The 25763-nt window shown below is 37.7% G+C and overlaps 2 protein-coding genes across 2 annotated transcripts in view; one reads left to right on the top strand and one right to left on the bottom strand.

Annotated features, from left to right (window-relative positions):
• Window positions 1–25763, top strand: part of LOC134823189 (polyunsaturated fatty acid 5-lipoxygenase-like) — a 1185970-nt gene that overhangs the window by 668683 nt on the left and 491524 nt on the right. The window lies entirely within an intron of this gene.
• LOC134822771 (uncharacterized) lies at window positions 11051–15287 on the bottom strand. The gene is made up of 5 exons (XM_063834019.1): window positions 14839–15287; window positions 14218–14311; window positions 13406–13463; window positions 13094–13234; window positions 11051–12940 (listed from the first exon to the last, which is right to left on the bottom strand). Exons 1-5 carry the CDS (start codon window positions 15068–15070, stop codon window positions 11936–11938), a joined length of 1530 nt encoding a protein of 509 aa, XP_063690089.1. The 5' UTR covers window positions 15071–15287; the 3' UTR covers window positions 11051–11935.

The raw sequence follows: 25763 nt of genomic DNA on the forward strand, positions 1-25763 counted from the left end.
ATTTTCATCGGTTAATTTGATATTATATCGTTGTGTTTAGTGCAAGCAAAATTTTAATCGGCTGTATCTTCGGTGGGGGATGAATAATTTTTGATACGATTAAAACTGACTGCCAAAGAATACTGTTAGGTTCCTCCCTGTGACCACGGGTTTTCTAGTTATATATATATGTATATATATATATGTAATTCGAACAATTGAAACAAATCAAATTGGCGGGCAAACGATCCGTTTCATGATATGTATAAAAACAATACCAAGCATCAGTATGTATATATAAAATGTGCGGTCTAAATCAATGCCAGTTCCATCCAGACGCTATTCCTACACAGTGCCTGGAGCATGATGGGTAACCTGTGTGTCAACAGTGTCCTCAACTGGTAATATTGGGGGGGGGGGGGGTGGCAACCATATTAAAGTATATTAAAATATAGGATTTTTCCCGATTTTGACCCGGGGATATACTTTAATATACTTTAATATACCTACAATATACTTTAATATATCCCTATCTCCTTGGAGGCCTACATCAAAAATTGTTGCCCAAAATAAGCTTGAAATGCAATTCTTAATCGATTCCAAAAAGTTCTTGAAAAAATATTGAAAACTGATGGAGTTATTTCAATTTTAATGAAGTCATTTTTGCTAGTATTCCGAACCGAGATATTATGTGCAATTTTCCCAATTTTGTTTATGGAGGTCTTTTTACTTAGTATCCACTATATTCAACAAACACTGAGTTATATCTTTCACATAGAGTTAGTCTCATTAAAAAATATTGAAATTTTATCGAATTTGGGCAAAAGCGAATTTGGGCAAAAGCGTATGCCCAAATATGGGCATATTTTTTTAAGCTCATAGCTCAGCCAATTTTTGACCAATCTGGATGGAAATTCATGTACTAGTCCTAAAACAGGCTTATCTTGCGAATCTGAGTGAAAAATATAGTTCATCATGTAAATCTTAACGAAGAATATAAATCTTCTAATTGTAGGTATATTAAAGTATATTAAAATGTATGATTTTTTCCGATTTTGACCCGGGGATATACTTTAATATACTTTAATATGGTTGGCCCCCCCCCCCCCCCCCCCAATATTTGCTAGTTTAATCTAATTTTGTTGAAGAGCAGTTTAATCATCCTAAATTATGGAGATGGTTGTTTTACCAAGTTTTTATTTCAAGAATTTTTCACACGCTATCAGCAAAATGTCGGAATATTGTAATCCCACCACCTACCAGGTACGGTAAAACACTCGACTTGGTTTGTGACCAGATTGACGATTGTAGGAAACTGAACAGAACATCGCCACAGATCTTATACCCATGAAATCAGAGTTGCAAAAGGAGTTTGGTTATTTTCACGGTGTATTGCAGCAGTTGAGTAACGTTGCCTGTTGGCGCACACTGCGAAAATGCACCCCCCCCCCCCCCTGTTGGCGCCCCTCCCTAAAATTGAACAAATTAGGTGATTTTAGAGAGTTTAGAGGACACGGTAAAATCTCTAAAAAAGTGTGTTTCTAGAGCAAACGTACAGTTTTACTAGTATGTTAGTATAGTACCTTAGTTAAGTTTTTAAAAGTTGTCCCACATTCAAACAACAAGTTTTCGTAAACCCCCCCCCCTCCCCCAGTCCGCACAGCGGGGTCAGCGGGGCTCTTCGTTACACCCTTCGTTACGCCACTGTATTGCATGTCAGAGAGCAAGCTTTGTTGGGCACTCTTGATAACGCACAATCAAAAACTACGACTACGGAGCCTCTTTTAATTACAGGTAAAAATATTACTCTGTCAATGTGCTGTCTCTTGTCCTTCATATATTTATATTTGATTTGTCGCTGAATCAACCTTAGTATAGTAGTATCCATTTTGTACTAGAAAAGAATGAGATAACTCATAATTAATCCACCTTTTTATCCAGATTACGAAGTTCTAATCTAAAGAGCCGGAAGACATGATCTTCTTCTGAACGGGTGGTCGCAGCCAACAGCTGACTGAAATTATGATTTTAGGGTTTTTGAAGGACTATTATTTAAAAACAAAAATGAGTTATATATTGGATATTTTGAAGGGCCAATACTAAGACTATAACGTACAGTATTTTCATTTTGTTGCAATTTGAGATTTGAAACTCTGTGTACTTCTTTATATAATATAAATAAATTGTGTATATAACATTCACTTTGAAATTTTGTCGCAATACTAATGTTTATCGTGTACATATCAATTATCAAACGACTTAATCATTAAATTAAAATCAGCTTATCAACGAGCAAGAATTGCGAAACATGTTGAAGTATTTGAACTTGAAGTATGATAACATCGAACTGAATACGATACAAAATTATCGCCTCAATTGAAAAATTTCACCGATGTCTGTTTAATTCGATTGTCCTCGGAAAGGGTCTTCAAAGAATTTTGCTGGAACACGCTTTATTATAAATATTGAAATGTTAGCGCGGGTGAGGGATCCGCGCGGCGCAAAAAGTAATGTATTAACCTTCCTTTTTTGTCAGAAAGTAAGGTTTATACCTTACTTAAAGTAAGGTATTAAAGTTACTTTGCGCGGCGCAAAAAGTAGCTTTTTAACCTTACTTTTTTGTCAGAAAGTAAGGTTAATACCTTACTTTAAGTAAGGTATTAAAGTTACTTTAAACCCCACTAACCTTACTTAAAGTAAGGTTTATTTTTATGAGGGTATTCATCCTTCAAGCAGTGGAAACTACAACAGGATATTGATGAATCACCTCATGGGTACAGACTACCACTACTGCTCGAGAAGTCAGCATGAAAAGTTTGTTAAACGGAGTATGTCCGACCACAAACTGTGTATTCACGGTGTTTATGGGCCGTACTTTTGGTATCTGTCTTCTCCAAACTACTTCGTTATCTGGAGTTCCTGGGGAGATGTCATCGACATCAAACCATTCGTATTTTACTACAACTTTAGGTTTCAAACTGGACTGACCTTCCTACCGTATGATCTCTCACTAGATCAACAGAGATTTTATTCGCAACCACAGCAAATAGACACGATACTGAATTCAGACTTCATAAAGTTTCCACTGACTTTCGTGTGGTACTATGAATCTGTTCACATCAGGATCACAGTGGTACAACTGCCTCCGATAAGGAGTACATACGCAGATATAAGCGGATATTCCCTGACGATATTTTCTGGGAGTTACTCACCAACAAGCTCACTCCTTGTTCTTGAACAGAGATTCGGCCGGGTGCAGTCTTCTGCAGCTCAGTATTTTAATTTGATAACGATGGAACCACCTCAATTGTGGATGATGACGATATCAAGACCAATTCTGTTCACCATGCACCGAGACGAAATAATGCTTATGAGGACATTCCAATTTGGCACTGTTTTTCCTTCAACTTTTTCCATTTCAACTGGCTATGTAATCAAGTTCGTCCTTCCTTACATACGAACACTTACATGGAGGATCAGACAGCATCAAAAGATAAAGTTTATATCAATCGCGCGAAGATTAACTCAGACCATGTCGGTGAATCAGAATATAAGGTTGTCCCAAGTTAACCAAATATTTTTATCCAGAGCTTTGTCCAAGCCAGGATATGGAGCATCCATTTACAGAACGACAAGGTTTCAGTTGTTTACAAACTCTGGATACACAACTTTCAGTACCAACTTCAGGTTGGGATCAGTACAGGTTTTCTCTCACGTAAACGAAATCGTTATTTTTGTTTTAAGGCTCAAGTGGGAAGACCCGGTTACTTCTGATGAGATGAGAACTGCTCCAACGCTCCGGCTGTCAGCGTCAACTTCACAGGACAAGTTGAAACCAGCGGAGGATATTGTGGGCAGACAAGTTTACTATTCTAGAAGGGCTAACTTTGCTATGGATGTTAATGTGCCAGCAGCAATCATGCAATCAATGGTTTATGAGCAAGGGTTCTACTTCATTCAAAATTATGACGTTGTAATTGTGAATATTCTGATAAGGATGACATCGAAACAGGCTCGAATGATGCTCAATATAAAAACTGTTGATCTACTGAAATATCGAAGATATGAAGTTACTAAGCTTGAATATGATGTATTTCACCCTCCAAACGTCTTTATTGTAATCGAACAAGCCCAAAATAGATATCTGATACAGCCCTATCTCAACGAAGATATCAGTTTCATGCCCAGGTACAACTTCATGCTTCAAAGGCCAAATCAACCTGTGGTAAAGTGTTTCTCATTTGCAATACCTTGGTATAAATTCCGAAGCTTTCATTTTGGAAATATAAATGCCTTCCAAATCAGAAGAACAAGTGTCTCCCTAGTAAGAGATTACTCAGGTTTCCAGTTAAAGTTTTCTCTGTATGCTGACACCTTGTTGTTCTATGGATATACGACCGAAGGAGGACATAAAGTGAAACAATTCCATCGGATAATGGTCTTTAGAGTTGAGCTCGATGGAATGTCATTGGCATGGCTTCAATTCCAAAGAGAACTACTGCGATATAAAACATTCTATAATCAAGGTTCGTTAGTAACATCTTCAGTTGATAACTCTAGGACAGTCAGAGTTATATCATCAAGTGATGATATGTTGACAAGAACAATGACTTGGCTTTATATTGGCTCGATCAAAGAAGGTTATCAGGAAACCTGGGAAACGTTAGTTCAAGTTATAGTGGCTCAGTTGTTTGCTTCGCAAGAAATCCAGGGGAGACATACTAAAAAGAAATTCATCACAACTATGGACACTCATCGAAAGATGAATTGGTTCTCCCGAAGAAAATGGGTCAGTCTGTCTTCAATCGGATCAATTAGGTTCAAGTTGACTTCTCAGGTGGGAACAAAACGTGTCAGGTCTAATAAAAGATTCGTAACGGAATTCTACGGGAAAAGGGTGAAATTGCTAGCTAAAGTGCTTCTGTCCTATAAATTTGCAGTGAAAGAAAGAATGATAAAACGTTCTAACATAGAGAAAGTAGATATATGGATGTTTAAGAGTCAGTGTAAGACAACTGACGGTCACTCAATAATTCGTCTCACTGACACGAGGCTTATCTTTGTCAGATTCTCCAATTTTGGCAAGTTGTCTTTCAAGAGGCACATTAGTACGACATCTTATGTTACTGGAGTAAGAGCCAAAGGAATTTCACAGAGTACGTTTAAGACCAAGAAACTGGTCGTCCAGGAAAGCTCTAATAATAGAGTGAGATTTGTCCAGAAGTTGTCGTTTTTGGAAGAACATCTGAGGCCACATTTGGACACAAAGATTGTCATGTCGATTGAGAGGAAGATGATTACTTCTTATTATGAACGGGAACTTCGGCACAGATTTTTCCACGTTGTTGAAAGAACATCAATCATGAAAACAATGAGAATACTTAGCAGAAATATTTTAACGGATCTTTCCTCGGAAATATCTGCCAGGCCAAGCCTTACCATGCGAAGATTTATTTTCAGAATAAAACATGGTGCAAGGTTTGAAGTCGCTCAAGAGAATCTTCAGAAGAAGTACGTTGCTGAAGTCTATTTAAAAGGTGTTGTGTTATTGAACTCATATCAAGATTTCCACACCTTCACTACAATTCGAATTTGGAGACACGGAAAAAGCTCATTTGCAATCGAAGATATCCACACAATAGTGCTAATAACCAAAACAAACGTGTTTAAAACTTTGAAAAAAGTGGATCTGTCTTTTAAGAAACGGTACAAAAGCCAGACTAGAACACTCATCAGAGCAGTTGCATTATTATATACGTCAAAACGTTCCTCGAAAACAGGGATGTTCGATACACGGACTACACATGGAGCTGCAATGCTACAAACTAGTGTTTTTAGGGAGTATCGTTTGAGTTTCTACCAGTATCAGATAACGTTTTCCGACTTTAAACAGGGAGAAGTGAGTGTAGGAACTGATGATGTGATCGAGAAAAGACACAGAGTGAACACCTTTCATGCTCATGCTCAAAATGTTGGTTTGGTGGTTTACTTGCGATTTCACGATGTTCTGAACAAGCAGATTGGGTCTTCGGCAGTTCCAAAGAGAGGAGTTGCTTTTGTTCGCAAAGTATTCGACGCGAAGCGATTCAAGGCGTTTGGAGCGCTGGAAAGGACTGTGGATCACGCTATGAGATTCGTCTCTTCTGACACTCACGTGCCGGTTATAACCCATATCAGACGTGTTCTGGTGGATTATAAACAAATCACCATGAAGTCAAATTACAAGATAATCCTAGCTCATGAGATTATAATCTACAACAGAAGAACCTTGACGGGAACCTCAGCTGCCAGGAGCACTAGGAGCTTTGTAAACTTTCAACGTTTTGAGAGAGCCAAGATTTTCCAGCACGAGATTCAGAAAGTAGCTCGCTTTGTTACATCGCTAGCAGCAATGACAACATGTGAGACAAAACAACTTGAACACCTTGTTACTGTTCAGTGGGGACATGGTGTCGTCAAAAAAACGAATTTTCAAGAGACTACACATGATGTCACCATGATTGTAGTTTACGCAGCAAGACTGTTATTCCGGATAGAACCTAAACATACCATCAAACTGGAGCATGTCATATCACAGCACATGTTCACTGGACAATCCCACACTCAGATGATCAGTTTAAAGTCAGATGAGACAAGTCCACTCTTGTTAGCATTGAAACCAGCCACGCGATTGGAGGCACGTTATCAAGCAATGTTTGTGGTAAATCAAGATTATGGTTCTCTGAGAATATCCGTTTGGAAGGTTTTGTTTGGTGGTAAATGGCTAAAATTGCGCGAGGACGGTTGGGTCACTTTCAGAGAATATAAATGGGAACAAATTCCTCGCCGAGTAACCACAGAGAAAGCAAAATTACTTATCAGATTCCAAGGAAGATATACGAGACAATCAAGAACAGCAATGTCTTCAGGAGAATATGGCAGCGGTCCAGGTCTTCAGAAATATACTGTTAGGAAGTTCAGCCCTACTGTGATGTCTGACAGAACATTCAAGGGGACAATACTCGTGTACCAAACCATCACACAGGGGTTGTACTCGAATAACCACGAGGCTTCTTTTCAGCGTTATTCTCCATAAAAACGTCGTTAAAGCTTCCATCTTGAACAAAATGTACAGCGTCCAAATAAAATCCGCTTCTTTCATCAACGACAACCCCAAACATAGGCTTCTACTATACGACCATGATCCCACTTGGTTAACTTACTCCAGAAGACTAGTAAGACCCGTCACAAGACAAGTTACTCGTGGCTACATCATAACAACACCATTACTGAACTGTCAGTTCCGTTGGACTAAGATTAATATCTTCAGCTATAACGAACTTGTTGGTACTGATCATCATGGAGGCAAAAAGTTCACAGCTTTAGCAATCTACTTTACAACCTACGAGTATGCGTACTACGATTACATAAACTACAAAAGAAAACTCACCATCCAAAGATCGATAACAAGAGAAAGGCATGTTGTGACCCTGTTTCAGAAAAGAAAGACAACATTTTCATATCTCAGACCATTCTATCGTCACCACAAAACTACCGTTGCTTTACAAAGAACTAAACTTATGATTCATAAGAAAACAAACCTCAACCTGAGTGCGAAGAAGGGTGGTTCAGTTGAAATGTGCAGGGAGGCAAACGTTTCTCCCTCTGAAATCAGTAAGTATATAATCAGTACTATGCTGAGGAACATGATACAGCAGGCACGGACAGTTGTGAAGCCAAGGCATCTCTGGATACTCAAGTCGGGTTCGCTAATTATTGATGGCAGGACTGTCAAGATTTTGGTCTATCGTACTGGAACATCAAATATGATAAATAAGGATACGGCGTTGGAATCTTACCATAAACAGATCAAGTTCAAGCGAACACTTACGCCAACAAGACCTATTCAGTTTTACATGGCTCCAGTTAACGGAATTAATGCGGATCAGTTTGTAAAGGGGAGCTCACACAAGGTATTACAGTTAAAAGTTGTGGCCGTGTATACACAGCTAGTGGGAGTGGGTTATCACAAGTTTACCACTCCTAAATCAACCATCACAGCTCAAAGATCTAAAACCAGTAGAGGTGTATTGATGGTGTTATTCCAGAGTAGATCAACAAAATCTTCACGGCTTTCACCAACATCTTTGAGCCATTTTGCCAGTCTAAGGCACAGGAGTTATAAAGTCTTGTTCCAAAGGAGCAAAGTCTTGTCTCCAGCTGTATCTAAAGGCGGCGTGGTACAGACATGTACAAGCACAAGCACCGACACTCAAAAAGTGCGTCAATATATTGTCAGTTCAATTCTTGTTAAAAAGATCCGGAAGCTACATTACAAAATCTTACAGAAGATTGCAACCACCTGCAAACAAGATTCCACACTGAGTAAAAGTGCTCATTTCCGTACCTTGTCTTACAGAAGAGATGGTGCAAGCTTTTTAATCCAGAGGAAGTTGTTTTTGCCACATCAAAAGATGATGCAAGTGAAACTGAAGATAGAATTAACGAAGCCAGTTCAGTACTATGTCATTGGTAGACAAGGAGTGATATTTGACGAAACAACCGAGAACAGAGCGAGAGATGCAAAAAGGTTCGTTTGGTCTGGTACCATACCGCAGAAGTCAGTGATGAAATGGTCACGTGACATTAAAAGAACATCACCAGCTCTTATCCCATCCTCTATCTCATGGACACGACAATGTTCCATGTACATAGCCCTGAAACACCACTACAGTAAGCCGGTACAGATGACGGCTGGATGGCTGTTTGAAGCTATACTTCACAAGATCCAGATACACAAAGAGGGATTACCTGTCGTCCAGAATTCTGTATCTTCCATTTCACCTTGGCAGTTCCAAAGAAACACATGCAGTTCAGAGGCTTCTGTGCTAAAATCTCTCGCATCTGCTAAAATGAAGATTATCTTTAGAAAAGGGTCTTATAAATTTCTTTTTGGGATCCTTCCTAAGGTTTTTCAATCTTCAAGAGTAACCAATAATTTGAGATTTCATAGCTTCAGATGGTTTAAACACCACCATTCTTTGACTTCTAAATCAAAGAAAGATGTCAGGCATGCTTTCCCCCGAAAAGGTGCCATTATCTATAAAATACATCTTCCCACCGCAAAGGAAATATCTTTTTACATGAGTGCTGAATTGAGGCCATATTCATTCTCCAAAGGCACTTCATCTGTGCCACGTTCTAGCACCACTTCTTCTATTCTTCCTTACGTATTGTTGGATTCCGGAGAGCATCTCCAACAAAGAATAACACCTGAAGTGAAACCACTCACCCCCCATCTCCAGGTTATCGAAATTGCTGTTATCGGAGAAGTCAGATCTCTGATAAACGTTGCTTATGCTAGTCTTGACAGGGATGCATACGGAGGAAAACTACTCCGCATGACATACATTAAACAGCATTCTGTGATGACAGTGGAGCCTAAAGTGGCAGTCAGTGATGCTCGTTTAAATGTTTACCAACAAACCTGCCTAGCCCCACCAAAACATACCACTCACAAAGTTTCCCTTGCTTCAAGTTTTGATGATTTTTGTCGGCTCCAGCGACGCTTGCGATACAACTTATCAAAAACTTCCAAGGATCATCGGAAAAAGGACTCTGCTCACAAGCAGGATTTAAAAATAGTTGGTATGAACTTAGATAGGAAACAAGTACAATGTGATGTAGACTCAGCACGCTTCCAGATTATCAGTGCTAAGAATAAAGATAACAGAATGAAAGCTTCAGCGGAGATTGAATGGGGTCCGACCATCTTATATGATTATGTGTGCTTTACGTCTTATCTTTACACAAGTGTGGTAAATACGATGAAGCTGGAACACAATATCATCATTGCAAAACCTCAAGTTACTGGATCACCTGCAACCTTCAAACCTGGAACCTCAATCTCGACTAAAACCTCCACAGTACCGTACCCAGTTGAAAGTTGTGGAACGAGTATGTCGTATGTTTACGAGAGGTCTACCTCTACTGCGATGGCAGAAATCCTGTATCTGCCCTCTTATGATGATACTGGAGACTACAAGATTTGCGAGGAATCGTGGTTTATCGAGGCAATGCCTCATCTGCAACATGCTATGATACACATCAAACATAGGGTTCCCAACCCTAAGATGCATTAAACGTTTTTAAAGTTTGATGAATAGTTTTCATGGTCGAGATTTTTAATAATTGCGAAGTTTTGAATGTACAGCTTTGAAGGGCATTTTGTTGATCAGATGCTCAGGTAATGAAACCGGTTTCATTTATGTGAATGTAATAGTTTTTGCCACAAATTGTTTATATCTTAAATCTTAAAGAAAATTACGATCCTTGACTGTGTCTACATTGTGTCTATTCATTCTGCAACTGTTAACATACACGCAAGCAAAGTTCTTGATATCACAAGTAAAGTTTATAAACTTATAAACGTGTAAATCTCTGACGTTATAAAAACTAACCGATTGTTCTAGTTTGTAAATCTCCAAAGAAAAACTAATGTAATGAATTGTTCTAAGTTATAATTCATAATGGTTCCTCAGAATGCATAGTGCATACCGAAATCTTTGTGAAATACAATGAATCGTGCAATTGGCTTTACTTCAAAGTGCTTCACATCAGCCACTTTCAAATCGGAAATTTGCCGCAAACGCTTTAAAATTCTTTTAAAGAAGTTTTCATTTTAAGGATCCCACTCATATAACGAGTTGGTCAGACAACAATCGAATGCGGTCTAAAGCAATGAAAACCCTTTGATGATAAGTTAAGTAAATTCAATCGGCATAATATCTTGGTTTTTACATGCCAAAATCAGTTTTAAAGTAGTTTGGATTTAACATGGATTGGTATTATTCAACATGTATTGCGTAGTGATGGGCGGCTTAATATGTCCTAAAATTAAGATATGAGTGATAAGCAATGCGATGTGAATTAAGAGATAGTGACAATACCATTTCTGCTGTTTTCTGAGAAATGTTTTTGAAAACCATTTTTGAAATTTCGGACTATTTTATCAAAATTTCTTTTTGGGTCAAGAACTATCACTGAAAACCATTAGAAACCATTAAAACCAATCGTTGGGGCTCAGAAACTGAGAAACCTCCTTTTTGGACCCCCTAAGAAGGCGAAATTTGTCAAAAATATCATGACAAAAGTGCTTAAAAAGTGTCTGCAAGAGACAAACGTTAACCTACGATCAAACTTTCGTATAAAAATGGTTTCATTTTCAGAAAAATACTGCTGCAAAATGAATGTACGATTTCATTTATGAATATTTTCATGTGTTACGTTTAACGTTAATGGGGTTCCTAGTTTACAAATTGGGTAATAAGAACCTGACTATGTCCTGGACTAAAGCTAACTTTTGGAACGAAATCTTATCAGCTTATATGCTGATATGCTGGTTACTGTTAGAACTTATGATCACAAAAACATCGGTTGTTTTCAAAACCTAAATCGAAAAAGAAGCAAAAATATTTATAAACATAATTATTAAAATTACTAATGCATAATGAAATATTTCCTTTTACCCCTCTCGTACAAACAAGAAACAGCTAATTCAACTTTTTCGAAAAGTAATAAGTATCTCGGTATTCGGTAATATAAAGCAATAAAGTATACCCAACCTGTGCACCAACCAGGTTCAGCTTCTCTCACAAAAATATACCCATATTTTAAAGTCCTGCCAAGTTCTCCAAAACGTTTTGATTTTTGTATAGTTCTTCATTCAAATTTTTTTATAGTTCTTTATTTAAATTACGGATATGCCTGAAACTTGCTGTCTTTTGATAGCAGTTGGAAGACGATACAATTTATGTTTATCATAATTGAACAAAAGCTACCAAAGTTTACGGGCTTTAATTGCAATTGTGACCTGACATTTTATTCCTCGGTCAGCTGTAGCCCTAGTCTTCCCAAATTCATTGATCATTGAATTATGATCACGTTCTGATGAGGTCAATTAAACCTAATAATAACATCACTTTGTTGCCCGAATCCTGTGCTTGATTGAAGTTTCTGGAGTGCCTTCCATAACAGTAGTTTGGTGATTATCAATTCTATGAGTTGTTGGCTTTATTGTTTTGATGACACCATTCATATCTGCCTTAGTGTGACTCTCAATAATTGTGGCGGGATTTTTTCTCTCAGCCCTCTTTCTTGAGCTGGGTCGACTCACTGAAAGTGTACTTGGTACTGAATTGACAGCCTCAACTAATTCCAACATTGGCAGTTCTTCGACAGTCTTTTTATTGTTTGATCTTGAAGTTGGTCGACTAACTGGTTTTGAATTCTCTACAGCCTCTGAATTAACAGCCGCTACCAATTCCAATATTGGCTGCTGATCATCACCCGCATTAGGTCTAATGTACCTTTCAGATCTTATATCATTTTTATCTCTGACCTCTCGAAGCCACTTCGGTAATAACGAAATGATAGGAAGTTTCTTCTTAAGCTCTTCCGTCCGTGCCTTCCTCAATTCCTGAACCGTGGGGGCCTTAGGCTCAGGCGGGGGTGGAGGAGGGGTTTTAGCTCTCAACGAATCTAGAAACTTCCTCCACTGCTCCTCATTTCTCAATGTCTTGTGAGGTAGCTTGGCTAGACGCACATCGTAGTTTTTGCTAGCGTTAGATAAAGGTGGGAGGTATCTATAATAAGGGTCCGTGTGGATTTTAACGTACACATAACCGCAACCCTGAACGTCACCTGCCTTCTTGCATTGTCTGAATTTCTCTTTCAAAGCCTCCGCAGTAGAATCCCTTCTGTAGAATTGACCTGTTGACTTTGATCGGCCCTCGTTTTCTACGAATGGTTGTTTGAAGATTGGACGTTTTGAGTCGGGACGGTTGATATTTAGGGGCGGAGGGGAAGGTTCTGGAAAATATTCTGGGTCCATTAGATCTAGGAAGAATCCGTCTTTAAAGTGGAACTTTTCAGATGTTTTTGCCATTTTGTCGATGAATTTTAGGATCCGAACAGTACGCCTCTGCAATACTAGGGTGTCATCTTCATTTGATTTTGAAACTCAAAATTGGGAATTTATCAAGGTAAATTTTCCGTTTAATATTCAATTGTATATATCTAATACTAAAAATCCCATTCAACACAAATTCAGAAAGTACAATTTTAAACTACCTACCTGCAAGGCAGGATCTTTATGATTCTTGTTGCGTTCCTGCTCCATGTGCCAGAGTGTCAGTGTTCTTGTATAATCCTTTTGTATCTGATCTCGCCTTCGAGATAAACTTTGTGCTTTCTTCTCTAACCCTTTGTGTTGTACCTGACATGAGATAGGAATGTCACTAAAACACCAACCCTGGTAGATTTATTACTGTTCAGATGATCGTGTAATGAATATTAAATGTTGAAGCTCATGATTTTAAGTAAATCTGCTAAAGTTTAGACCGCAGTTATTTAACTACGTTTGTGACCCTTTGCAAAGTTAAAATACCTCGTTTTGTTTGACTGCAGAAGATTCCGTTGTAACCCTCCTTACTCGTCCTACTTTCCTGCAAAAGATAAAATAATCACATCCTACCACTTCTTCAAGTGGTAATAACATTGCAAGCAACAATTAAATCTTAATCTCTAATCACATTAACAAGCGTTATTATTCCTGAATGCTTTAACGTTTATAAATCCTCACGTTTTCCTTTGGACCACTCCAAAAACATTTAAAAGCCAACAACAAAACTATTCTATTGCTTGGTGATGGTTATATAGAAAAAAGATCTCGAATATTCTGTGACAGCAGAGTGAGAACGCCCCAAGTTTTTTGGGAAACCAGCAGCGAGGGAGGCAAATAGTGGCCTCTTGGTTCTGACCTTACTAGATAGAGGATGTGCTCGAAGAATGTTCATGTTTGGCGAAGGCCAGCTCAATTGCAATCTATGTATTAATTATGTATCAATTCGTTCTAAGTTTTAAAGCTTTCGAGTCAGTTCCTTGTCGCATATTGTCGCACGAGTTTTACTTGTTGGTTATCTCACTCTAAACTTTGTAACTTATCGATAATTTCTTTCATCTTGCCGTCTTTCAGATCATCCATTTTTCTGATCATTCTTTACAGGGTTTCTTCATGACTCCACTGGAAACATGGAGAATGAATCCACCCCACCACACCTACCACATTCTGCCCCACCACGGTCACCCAAGCAAAATTATAGTTCAGTTCTGTTACCTAATTAATTAATTAATTAGTTCAGTTAATTAATTAATTAGTTCACTAGTTGCGCACTAATTGTATATCTGTTATCAGCTAACCTGTAATCAGTTCCCATGTAAGGCAGTGATATCGGATTGATCTCGAACTCGACTGGAGTATACAGCTTCCCGTTCCTACTAGAAGTAGTTGAACCTGTTGGAAGTAGTTGAAGTAGTTGAACCTGTTGGATACGGTGTCAATTTCAACTTTTCAAACATCTAAACCGTTAGTGCTTAAAGAATTCATTATACCATTCACCAAGCATAATCGATACGGCATGATTTTGTTAATAATGATTATGAATCATCATTCATCACTGATGCAATCACTACTAATGCATTCATCATTACATGGTCATCCCTAATGTTTATAATTATATCAACAAATCTACCACGACAGAAATGTCGCCTCAATGTTGAAAGTACTGGTTAATCGTTGATGATAAAATATTCGATATTAGCATTTAAAATTTGGATTTTGTCACTCGACACCGATTTGATCAATTGTATTAATTTAGTAGTCAATAACAAAACCTTTTTGTAAGGAAAGACACATTATAAAAGAAGCATAAGTCTCGTGAATATCAGATTAAATCGAATAACAATCACAAGCATCAGCCGTATTTTATTTGCTCCAAAACAAGAGACCACACCACCAAGCAATGCAAAATAAGCACCAACCAGAGTTTCGACTGTTTGTTGGAAGGGCCGGACAACTACCGGAATACTTTCCACCATTATAGAAACTTGCCGAAGACAAAGATGACCCCGACGCTGATCGGCTAACCATGGAGGAACGACACTCGATCTTCGGTAATACCGGCACTGGCTCCTTAGGCGGCATCTGGGACGAGGGGGACAAACTGGTCAACTGTAACAACGGAAATATCGACTGCTCATCATTGAGTTTCATGGTGTGAAGAAGAGGCCGGAACGATCGTATATGCAAGAGTGCCTAGAACACAATATCAAGCATATATTTATGTTGATGGCGTCGCAAGTTGTAAAAATAACCGTATCCTTTGAGCGTACAAAAGTATAAACGTCTCCAATCTAAAGCTTCATATTCGTTTATTTTAATCACACGAAGAGAGTTGAGTTTTTAAAAGTTTGTGGTAGAAATCTTGTGGGGGAACCACGTGTCATGCTGCTTATCATCGCTGCTTATCGACATACATTATAAAGTTGCCTTTATCTATCTCATAACACTCTTTAATTTTCTCTGAATCTATCTTTTGCTACAGTTAAAATATAAGGCATTGTGGCGCTTGAAAGATATTGAATAGATCTCATCATCGAAAGTGAGGACGGAAATGGTGCAAGTTTGTTAACTTTGTTTTAACATTACTTATGTACGAGTTGTTTCGTTGACTAACTAAGCAGCTAAGCTACTGGTACGTGACGAATTTACGGGTATTTTACCGGATGGAAGGAGAGACGTTCTTTCAAGACAAGCAAGGAGTTCCTGGTCAAATGGGATGCAACAAAACATTATCATGACAAAACGGAGGTATAATCGCAACGCAAAATTATAAAATTGCTAAACTTATAAAAGCTTAGTGAATAATTTCTAAGTATTTATGCAATGCAATTTTATCTATTTATGCTATATCCGTACTTTGTTGCAGTATTACGATGCTATCATTTTTTTGCATGCTGAGTTTCCATTCATTCCGTAGTTTTATCAAGGACTACAATTATTGGCACGGGAAAATGTCGATGAACTATGAATAAATAGCATAATTACGATGCACAAAGAAGATTAGTATTGCTTTGAAGCACACCAGCAAATATTGTCTAATTGGTGGGTACTGGATTCTGTGGGAAACATCAAAGACTTTGGTAGGCCAACATTTCATTAAATTATCTTTGTGGCGTTGCTCACCATTTGAAGCCGCACAAATTTGAAGTCTTTCAGAATTTTGATCAATCGTGAATTCGGTCCTAAATACTGATTATATTTATACCTTACACATATTATGTTTAATAATTAATTCCTAAATAAGTCCTTCAAATTATCTCGCCTATTTGGTTGATGCATCAGTAGCAAGTACTTACAAGAAAAATGATTTTGTTATTTCCTCATCAATAAAATCTTGACATTGAGAATGGGGAGAAACAACGCGAAAATATATTTAAACACTGGCTCCTATTCTTTGTATCTTAGAGTGGAATACTAAAATCTGGAAATAGTTAAAGAAAAGAGATATTATGTTGCAATTTATTATCAATGTTAAAGCATCGAGGAGAGCCCATACTAACCGCTAAGATGAAACAAGCTTCAGTGTCCCCCGGCCACCATAGTCCTACTCCGACAACATAATGCATACAACCGCTACACAACTCATGATTAATATACGCCCCGAATAATGGGACAATATAAATCACGTTTTCAAGTAGTTTTTACAGCACTCTCCTTGCTATGGGAACAAGTTTAACAGTTTAAAAAGTAAACATGTCTCTTCATATTTTACTCAAAATATCATGCATGACTTTTTGTCCTTATGATTAGTTTTTTGTGTCCGAAGTATGTTCCCTGTCTTCTGTAGAGTGATTGTTTGCAGCAATATCCGTGCATGTTTTGAATCATTTTACTACAGGGAGCGTAACTATTGGTGATAGCTGTCAAACAATAGATCAGAAAGATTATATAATGATGAACTGATGGATATTGGTCTAGACGGTTAGATCATACAGAATGCCGGTAGAAGGTTGTATTTAAAATCTTGGACTTCCTCAGAAGAAGGCCTGATCACACAGTCGCAGTCATCATAAATTATGTCACTGTGATATTCATTTATCACCTCTAATACATTTTCATGGTGAAATCTTCATAAAGTTATAAAAGCATCACAAGATTATAAACCGAATCACAAACACGTTTTCGAATTAGTAAGTATCACATCTTCCTTCTGTATTCCAGTATTTTTAATTTCAGTCCTATATCTACCTGCACACCGTATGCTTCAGTTGATACTCTATTTGATTGAAATGATATCGAATAAAGAAATTAATAGTATATAAAGCTTGGAATGGTGAAGAAATATAGTACAAATACTGCAATAAACATTGACTGTAATTGCCACATGCCTTGCCATCTTATAAACCGCCCACCACTTCTTTCATGACGAAAGAAAGTTTCATCCTGCTCTTCTTGCCTTGAACAGATAGTGCCTACATAGTTGCCAATGTGGTCAAGATGACGAGGACAAATTAAACAATAATGAATGCTCTGAGACCTATTCTAGACTAGCAATTAAAAGGGTTACCACCCGGCCTGGCCGTATAGTTAGGAGCGCCCAATTTTTAAAGATTCCTGTGAAAAAGGCCCTGAGGGTATGAAAACAGCATTACTCGATGTATTTTTGGGCGCTGATTCCGAATCACAGCCCCATACTTCCCTAGAAGCATTTTTTTTGCCGAAACCTGACCCAATTAACCCGTCCACCGATAATAATCATAATAAAGGTCGTAAGTGTCAGAACACTTCCAGACCCCAGAGACCACACTTCACAAGATCATTGAGCACAATTGACAATAGATTACCACTGGATCCACTCACTCAGTACATTAAATTCGACATATTCTTGTTCAATCAATCTAAATCGAAGGAAGACTATTATAACAGACGTTCACCACAAGTGGCCACGCGAATAAAGTCGAATACGTGAACGTGTTGTGAACACTCCGTGGATGACGAAAGGCAACCATGTAGTCAAAACTCAAACGTCTTCATGGACAGACGGCTCTCTGTAAGAAATGAACCACGATCAATTGCGGATCGTACTAATCGTACTAATCTTCAACAACGTGCTAGACAGAAATAGAAACCGAATGTTTTTATTTGGAAGAGCGCGCGTGATTTTGAATGACTTCCATGAAAACTTGTTAACATTTTATTTTAGCGCGTTCCGTCATAATCAGAAAATGATGCTACGTGTCCCGGCAGGACTGAGGAGTGAGGACAGTCGTGTGGAAATTGCATACCTGGCCCCGTACCAATTACCATATTATGGTACATGGAGATTGGAGCCTTTCGTTCAGAAACGTATAGTAACGAGACCTCTCAAAGGAACATACAACGACTGATGACCATGGCTCCTGTGATTCTCATACATTAATATCTGATCACGTACAAAATTTGTATATCTGATTACATATTCATATTCAGCCTCCAGGGTATAATTCTAGACGATTCTATCGCTTCTAATCCTCAAATATCCGAATCATAGCCTCAGAAAGAGAGAGACAGATAGAGTTAATGAATAGCGCTTATAGTCTCAACCGGCACCGCGGTGTGCTATATTTGACTTACAATGAATTACGCTACAAGTACCTTACATCGAGAAATGCAGTTATAAGGAATGCAGTGAGCTATTGTTTTTGCTCCACTAAAAGAGAAGCGCTCCTATCGATTATCCTATTTTCGGGTCTCTCATTACAAAGAAATAGTTATATGCTTCCGTTACAACTTTACAGTACGAGTTAAATTTATATGGGTCTCAGAGTTGAGAGGACCATAACAGTGGACGTTACAAAAAAGTACAGATAAAAATGAGTAGCCAGGATTCAGTCAGCTGTTGGCTACTGGCTGGTGTGGGATACTTTGCTTTTGCTTTATATATGCTGGGAGAGGATCAGTAAGCTACAAAACGTGATGTGCGTGATGAGAATACGGAATAATACGCAGGAAAGCTAGTTCCTGGCCACAAATTCCATGGCCACAAAGGCTATAGTCCCTGGTCACAAAGGCTCATGATTGGTCGACATAGGTCATGTGACAGCGAGGGCAGTGTTTGATTGGTTTACAGATATCTGTTCGTGCTTGACAATAAAAAGATAAGACAAGCTTGCCATTTAAGTCAATTGCGTGAGCTGCGACTGAAGTTTTTATTATCACTAAATAGATCTCTAAGACGAATCTTATCAAAATGCAATGTTCTAACTAAACACTGCTTTTTGTATACCTTTTTTTGTATACCCGAGCAGTTCAATAACCAGGACGGTGAGTCCTACATATTCATGATCAAAATAATGGTAAATATATATGGACACGTTCATCTGAGTTTGAGGATATTGGTAAACAAAAATAATAGCGTTTTTGACGATAGTGGCTTGATTTTGACATCTATTAACCTAGCACGTTCAGAAGTTCTGAACATTAGCCACGTAACCCATACTCCCATATGCACCGCTCAGAAAGAAAATCTATTGTTGTTAGGCACTATAATGTTTCAAATGTCACATTTTGTGTGACTTACTTAACTGCAGTTGTCTAATTATCATTCCTTGGTCTGAAATATAGTAAATTAGGTCAATCTAACAATTATGATACAACATTGGTTAATGGGCACGGATCGAACGGTTACAAGGCAATATTTGGGTAACTTTGTCACACTCATGATACCATACCTCTATTCTACTGTGAGGTGTCCTAAAAACCCTTTCAACTCATTAGTTTATGGTTGCTCTACCAAGCATAGCCCTAAAATATGTTATTTTGAATAGTTAGCTCATACAGGCACTTGGTTATTGGGAAATGAGGTTAATTCTGTCACAATATATGAAATTTAAAATTTTGGGCGAATAATTTATATCTGATTTTGGTTTGAAAGGCGGGAAAATTTTATATGATGACAATGTAGTTGATGCAAGTTAAGATCAGTTGATGTTTACATTGTCACAAAAAATTATACGAAATCGTAAATAGATTAAAAACAATGATTATAGAATGAAATAGTCTCTTATAATAACTCTTATAATAACTGATGTGACAAAGTAAACATGTCTTGCCCCTATTTTGAAGATCTATATTCTATACCTCTATTAGAATATTGCCCAGAACATCAGAGCTTAAATTTAACAATTTTAGGTTAAATTTGTCAAAGTCACTAAAAATGTGACAAAATTAAATTTTTCATGCCCCAACAATTTCAAGATAGTGTGTAAAAATTAGCATAGGCTGCTTTATTACCTATATAAATCAATCCAAACTACAAAAAATATATGTTTATGTGATGACGATTACCTAACACTTATAATAACTGATGTGACAAAGTAAACATGTCTTGCCCCTATTTTGAAGATTCATAACTCTATTAGAATTCAACATTCTTTCAGAAACGATTGGAAGAATATTGTCCAGAACATAAGAACTCAATTTTTAAAATTTAGATTAATTTGTCAAAGACATTGAAAATGTGACAAAATTAACTTTCCCTGCCCCAACAGTATCAAGATAGTGTGTTAAAATTGGCATAGGATTTATTACAGGTATATTAAAGTATTAATCGATCCAAACTACGAAAAATATCTTTTAATCTGATCATGATGACGATTACCTAACTCTTATAATAACTGATGTGACAAAGTAAACATGTCTTGCCCCTATTTTGAAGAACTATACCTCTATTAGAATACTATGTAACTTTATCATCAAAAAAATTTCGATAAACTAGTTATTTTGCCAGCAAGGAGCTAACAGAGTTATAATAATTTTTTGTGACGAAATTACCCTATTTTTGACCATGTAGCGGTAGTTTAATTGTGACACTGTTAACATATTACCACCTGATAATGATTTATGTGACTGGTGCATGGTACTAGCAGTGTTGTTTGATCCATAGTACGTATAATATAAGGGGTTTAAGCTGGTATATCATTATTTGTTCAATTTCACACATGTTCAGATATTATCAAGATTATGTGACAAAGTAAGCTTGGTTGTGCCTTCTGTGTTTTAATTCCTTACGACTATATGATATAATAACAATTCCCAGCACTTTCAGGCCATCAAATAAACTTACACTACTCAGCATTGCTTATCAGGGTGCCCTAAACATTCATCACATATTTTCTTTAATGTGTGACAGAGTAAACCTGAATGCACCATCTAACGAAAAAAAGTCGTCAAATATGTAGGTAATAGTCATATGTACCCATCCAATCAACTGGACACTCAAAAATTTGGTCAAAAACGGCAGCAAGGGGTCCATATTTACTCCGTCACATGTTTATAGTGTGACGATATCTTAATCAGGTGTATCTTATCACCTGATTAAGATATCGTTATGTGACAAAGTTAGCCTAGAGGATGAGACGATTATCCTAACCATCAAGGGTTTAAGTAATTTCATACTGTGACAAAGTCAACTACACTGTGCCTTTTAATAGGGTCAATTATATTTACCAATATCCTCAAACTCAAATGAACGAGTCCTTATATGCTTCCGTTACAACTTTACAGTACGAGTTAAATTTATATTTCAATCAATATGGGTCTCAGAGTTGAGAGGACCATAACAGTGGACGTTACAAAAAAGTACAGATAAAAATGAGTAGCCAGGATTCAGTCAGCTGTTGGCTACTGGCTGGTGTGGGATACTTTGCTTTTGCTTTATATATGCTGGGAGAGGATCAGTTAGTTTAGCTACAAAACGTGATGTGCGTGATGAGAATAATACGCAGGAAAGTTAGTTCCAGGCCACAAATTCCATGGCCACAAAGGCTATAGTCCCTGGTCACAAAGGCTCATGATTGGTCGACATAGGTCATGTGACAGCGAGGGCAGTGTTTGATTGGTTTACAGATATCTGTTCGTGCTTGACAATAAAAAGATAAGACAAGCTTGCCATTTAAGTCAATTGCGTGAGCTGCGACTGAAGTTTTTATTATCACTAAATAGATCTCTAAGATGAATCTTATCAAAATGCAATGTTCTAAACAAAACACTGCTTTTTGTATACCTTTTTTTTGTATACCCGAGCAGTTCAATAACCAGGACGGTGAGTCCTACATATTCATGATCAAAATAATGGTAAATATATATATGGGTAATGTCACACCTCAATATACTTCCATTGACATCATCTTAAAATTAGAACCAGTGGACTGTGGAACATCTACTTCTGAAAATGTGTTTTCTACTGAACAAGCAGTCATCTCAATTCTCATCACATTAAAAATATACATGAACTTACGTCACATGACCACCCACCACAGCCCGGTTGCTACACTGTAACTTTTGATAAGTTGATACATTGTGACAGTAAGCATTTAAAAGTACCCTTGGACACTGAGTCACAGAATCTGATTAATTCCAGATTAGGAACCCACCGGTAGAGTAGCTTGTATCTGATTGGTTAAAATTAACCACGTGACCTAGGAAAGCTCTCTGATTGGTCCATCAGGCTTTTCTAAGCTGTAGACGACAGAGGATGTCCACAATTTGTGTTCGTGGTGGTCTGAAATCTGCGGAGTAGTACCAGTTTCCCTATCCAGTCTTGTCGACTGTTCCACAAATTTGAAGATATGGTTGAGTTTACTGGTGTTAAGATCCTCCGTAGGGGTTGATGCTATGTCTTATCTCTTCGGAATGTGTGGGTATTATAATTATACCCACACATTCCGAAGAGATAAGACATAGCATCTAAAAAGTATGTCACTATCACCGACCAATGAACACACAACTTTCTTTACGTTTTAAAACTCCGTAGAAAATAGCTTACATCTCCTCAAATTAACCCTCATTTCTTTCAAGTTTTCCTCTCATCTCAGTCTTTTTTAAGAGGGGCGAGACCTAGATGGCCCACAAAAGAATAGCTCTGGGGTATGGCAACCCTGAAGAAGGAGTTAACTATGTGGAGATGATGGAGGTGAAATGGCAAGTAAAATGAGGTAGACGTTCTAGTGCCAAATGGATGATAACCAGATAACATGACTATATATTATAGACGTTTGAGGCGTTTATATAATACGCCTCAAACACGACAATTATTCCTTCCGTAATTATAAAATATAATAGTCCTGAGAAATAATTCGCACAAACTAACATTCCTAATAACATGTTTGTCACAATATAACAATAGCTAGCTGACTGGGAACATGTGCCCATATTGTTTTCCAAACAATCGAGGAAACCAGCTGCATAGTGCATAGTGCATAGTGCATAGTGCATAGTGCATAGTGCATAGTGCATAGTGCATCTAGTGCATAGTGCATAGTGCATAGTGCATAGTGCATAGTGCATAGTGCATAGTGCATAGTGCATAGTGCATAGTGCATAGTGCATAGTGCATAGTGCATAGTGCATAGTGCATAGTGCATAGTGCATAGTGCATAGTGCATAGTAGGCACAATAAGTATCATACATGAGACCTGAGAGTAAACGCATTGAAGCATCGAGCGGCTAATGATGGGACGAGAAAGAGTAGCAGTACAGCTGCTACACACTGTACAGTAGTGACTACAGAAGTGACTACAGTAGTGACTACAGTAGTGACTACAGTAGTGACTACAGTAGTGACTACAGTAGTGACTACAGTAGTGACTACAGTAGTGACTACAGTAGTGACTACAGTAGTGACTACAGTAGTGACTACAGTAGTGACTACAGTAGTGACTACAGTAGTGACTACAGAAGCGACTACAGTAGTGACTACAGTAGTGACTACAGAAGTGACTACGGTAGTGACTACAGTAGTGACTACAGAAGTGACTACAGTAGTGACTACAGAAGTGACTACAGAAGTGACTACAGTAGTGACTACAGTAGTGACTACAGTAGTGACTACAGAAGTGACTACAGTAGTGACTACAGAAGTGACTACAGAAGTGACTACAGTAGTGACTACAGAAGTGAATACAGTAGTGACCACAGAAGTGACTACAGAAGTGACCACAGTAGTGACTACAGTAGTGACTACAGTAGTGACTACAGTAGTGACTACAGTAGTCACAGAGGGAGCTGTGTACATGGAAACCCATCAGTTCGGGTTTTGTTAATTTTCGACAACCTTTTGAATTTCTCCTTTTATAAGACTGAACTGTGATGACTCTACTATACATATACTCTACACTATACATATACTCTACATGAAACCACTATATGTTACATCACTACATCTCTAGAGCTGGTTTACAGGAACTAATTTACCAGTACAGGTGTCACCTTGTTACATCTCTCCATGTTTGCTGCCAGGTGTTGTCATGGTTACCAGGTCCTAACATACTATTCTTCCTAACTTACTGCCCTTGGTTTCTGTGAGCAGCACTAAATCTGTTATTCCTAATATTTCTCCAGACAAAGTCTAATACTTCTCTGATTACTAACTAGTAACTTCTAATACAAAGTCTAATACTTCTCTGGTTACTAATTAGTAACTTCTAATACAGACTAGTTAGAAATAAGATGATTTAACTGGTTTTTTTCTAAATAACAAGACACGTACTTTGTTCCATCTGCTACTTTCAATACCTTATCTAGAATTATATCCGAAAATTACTTATCAGTTATCACATCTTCAAGCTGCAGAAATCCAGGAACATAATTATTGATAAGGTCTGTAACTGAAAACTGAATTACAACCTGATGTACAGCTAAGTTAGCGTCCCTCCCAGCAGACATGCATTTAAAATAATTACAACAATACAAATCTATTACATTAATCATTGAGCTGACTAAGCTATGTAATCAGGGCGACAAGCTTGAAACTGGCTGGAGTGGAGGGGGTTCGTTTTAGCAGCTTCATTTGTTAATGCTCTAAGGAATCGTACAAGTTCATTTTATCTAGTTCATTATATCTAGTTCACATCCCACTACCGTAACATAATACACTGGTAACTGGTTTGAGTCAGTTCCTTATCTTTTGTTCTTTTGTAAGCAGCCATTTTTTCTTGCGTACCAGTTAAAAATGGAAGGCACGCAGAATAAAGACACAGTCTTCTAGATTCAAATTGTAGATAAGTAATTGTTGTAGCTTTGTAGATAAGGATTTCTTATTACATAAAGTTGGGGAATCCTCGCCATTTTCCTGGTATTTGGCAGCCACTAACTGGGATTTCTCAGTTAGAAACACAGTACTTCAGGATTAAAGGACTGTCACTAGAAACTGTTGGAAAAATATTCTTGGCGATGACTTGCTTAATCTGGAGTTTTATTATAATAATTATTTATAATAAGGAGTAAACTTGAGTTGTCTGACTTTGGATCAGGCGAGGTGAGGTATCACAGATCCACGTGCTAAAGTATGTTACAGTATGCCCGGCCCCATCATAACGGTATGACTATATAAAATATATATTACATAAATATTTATATAATATCCAAGGTTATATTCAATATTCACTCCATATTTATAGTAAAGTGAAAATAAATCCCCTAATGTTTACGAATGAAGCAGACGAGCTCTAACTAGGAAGCACAAACCCCGTCATATTTAATAGTATTATTTATACGGATCTACACGAATAACACACTCAGTTTGCAGGTAGTATCACAAAGGTCATTGCTCTGTGACGGTGATCAGTGACGGTCTTCCTGCTGAGTGACCTGTACAATGACCTGCAGACTGATGGTTGCATGCGTTGAGAAAAGTTGAGTGTGCAGACAACATAACATTTTGTGTAGATATAATTCGGATCAGTTTGTTCACAAAAATGTGGACGTGTGCAGTTAGAATTGCTCAAGCAACAAGGTTAGGTTATTGTTTTTCTACCAATGGATGGCTGAGATGTGTGCCTGGTGGGGCTTGAAATACCGCTGCTGAATACCACACATGATTTGTTTTTGTCAAATACCAGGATTAACCAGGAATATTTGTATACTC

This window comes from Bolinopsis microptera, chromosome 11 (assembly GCF_026151205.1).
Source record: "Bolinopsis microptera isolate Bmic1 chromosome 11, MBARI_Bmic_1.0, whole genome shotgun sequence".
In the NCBI taxonomy this organism is placed as follows: Eukaryota; Metazoa; Ctenophora; class Tentaculata; order Lobata; family Bolinopsidae; genus Bolinopsis; species Bolinopsis microptera.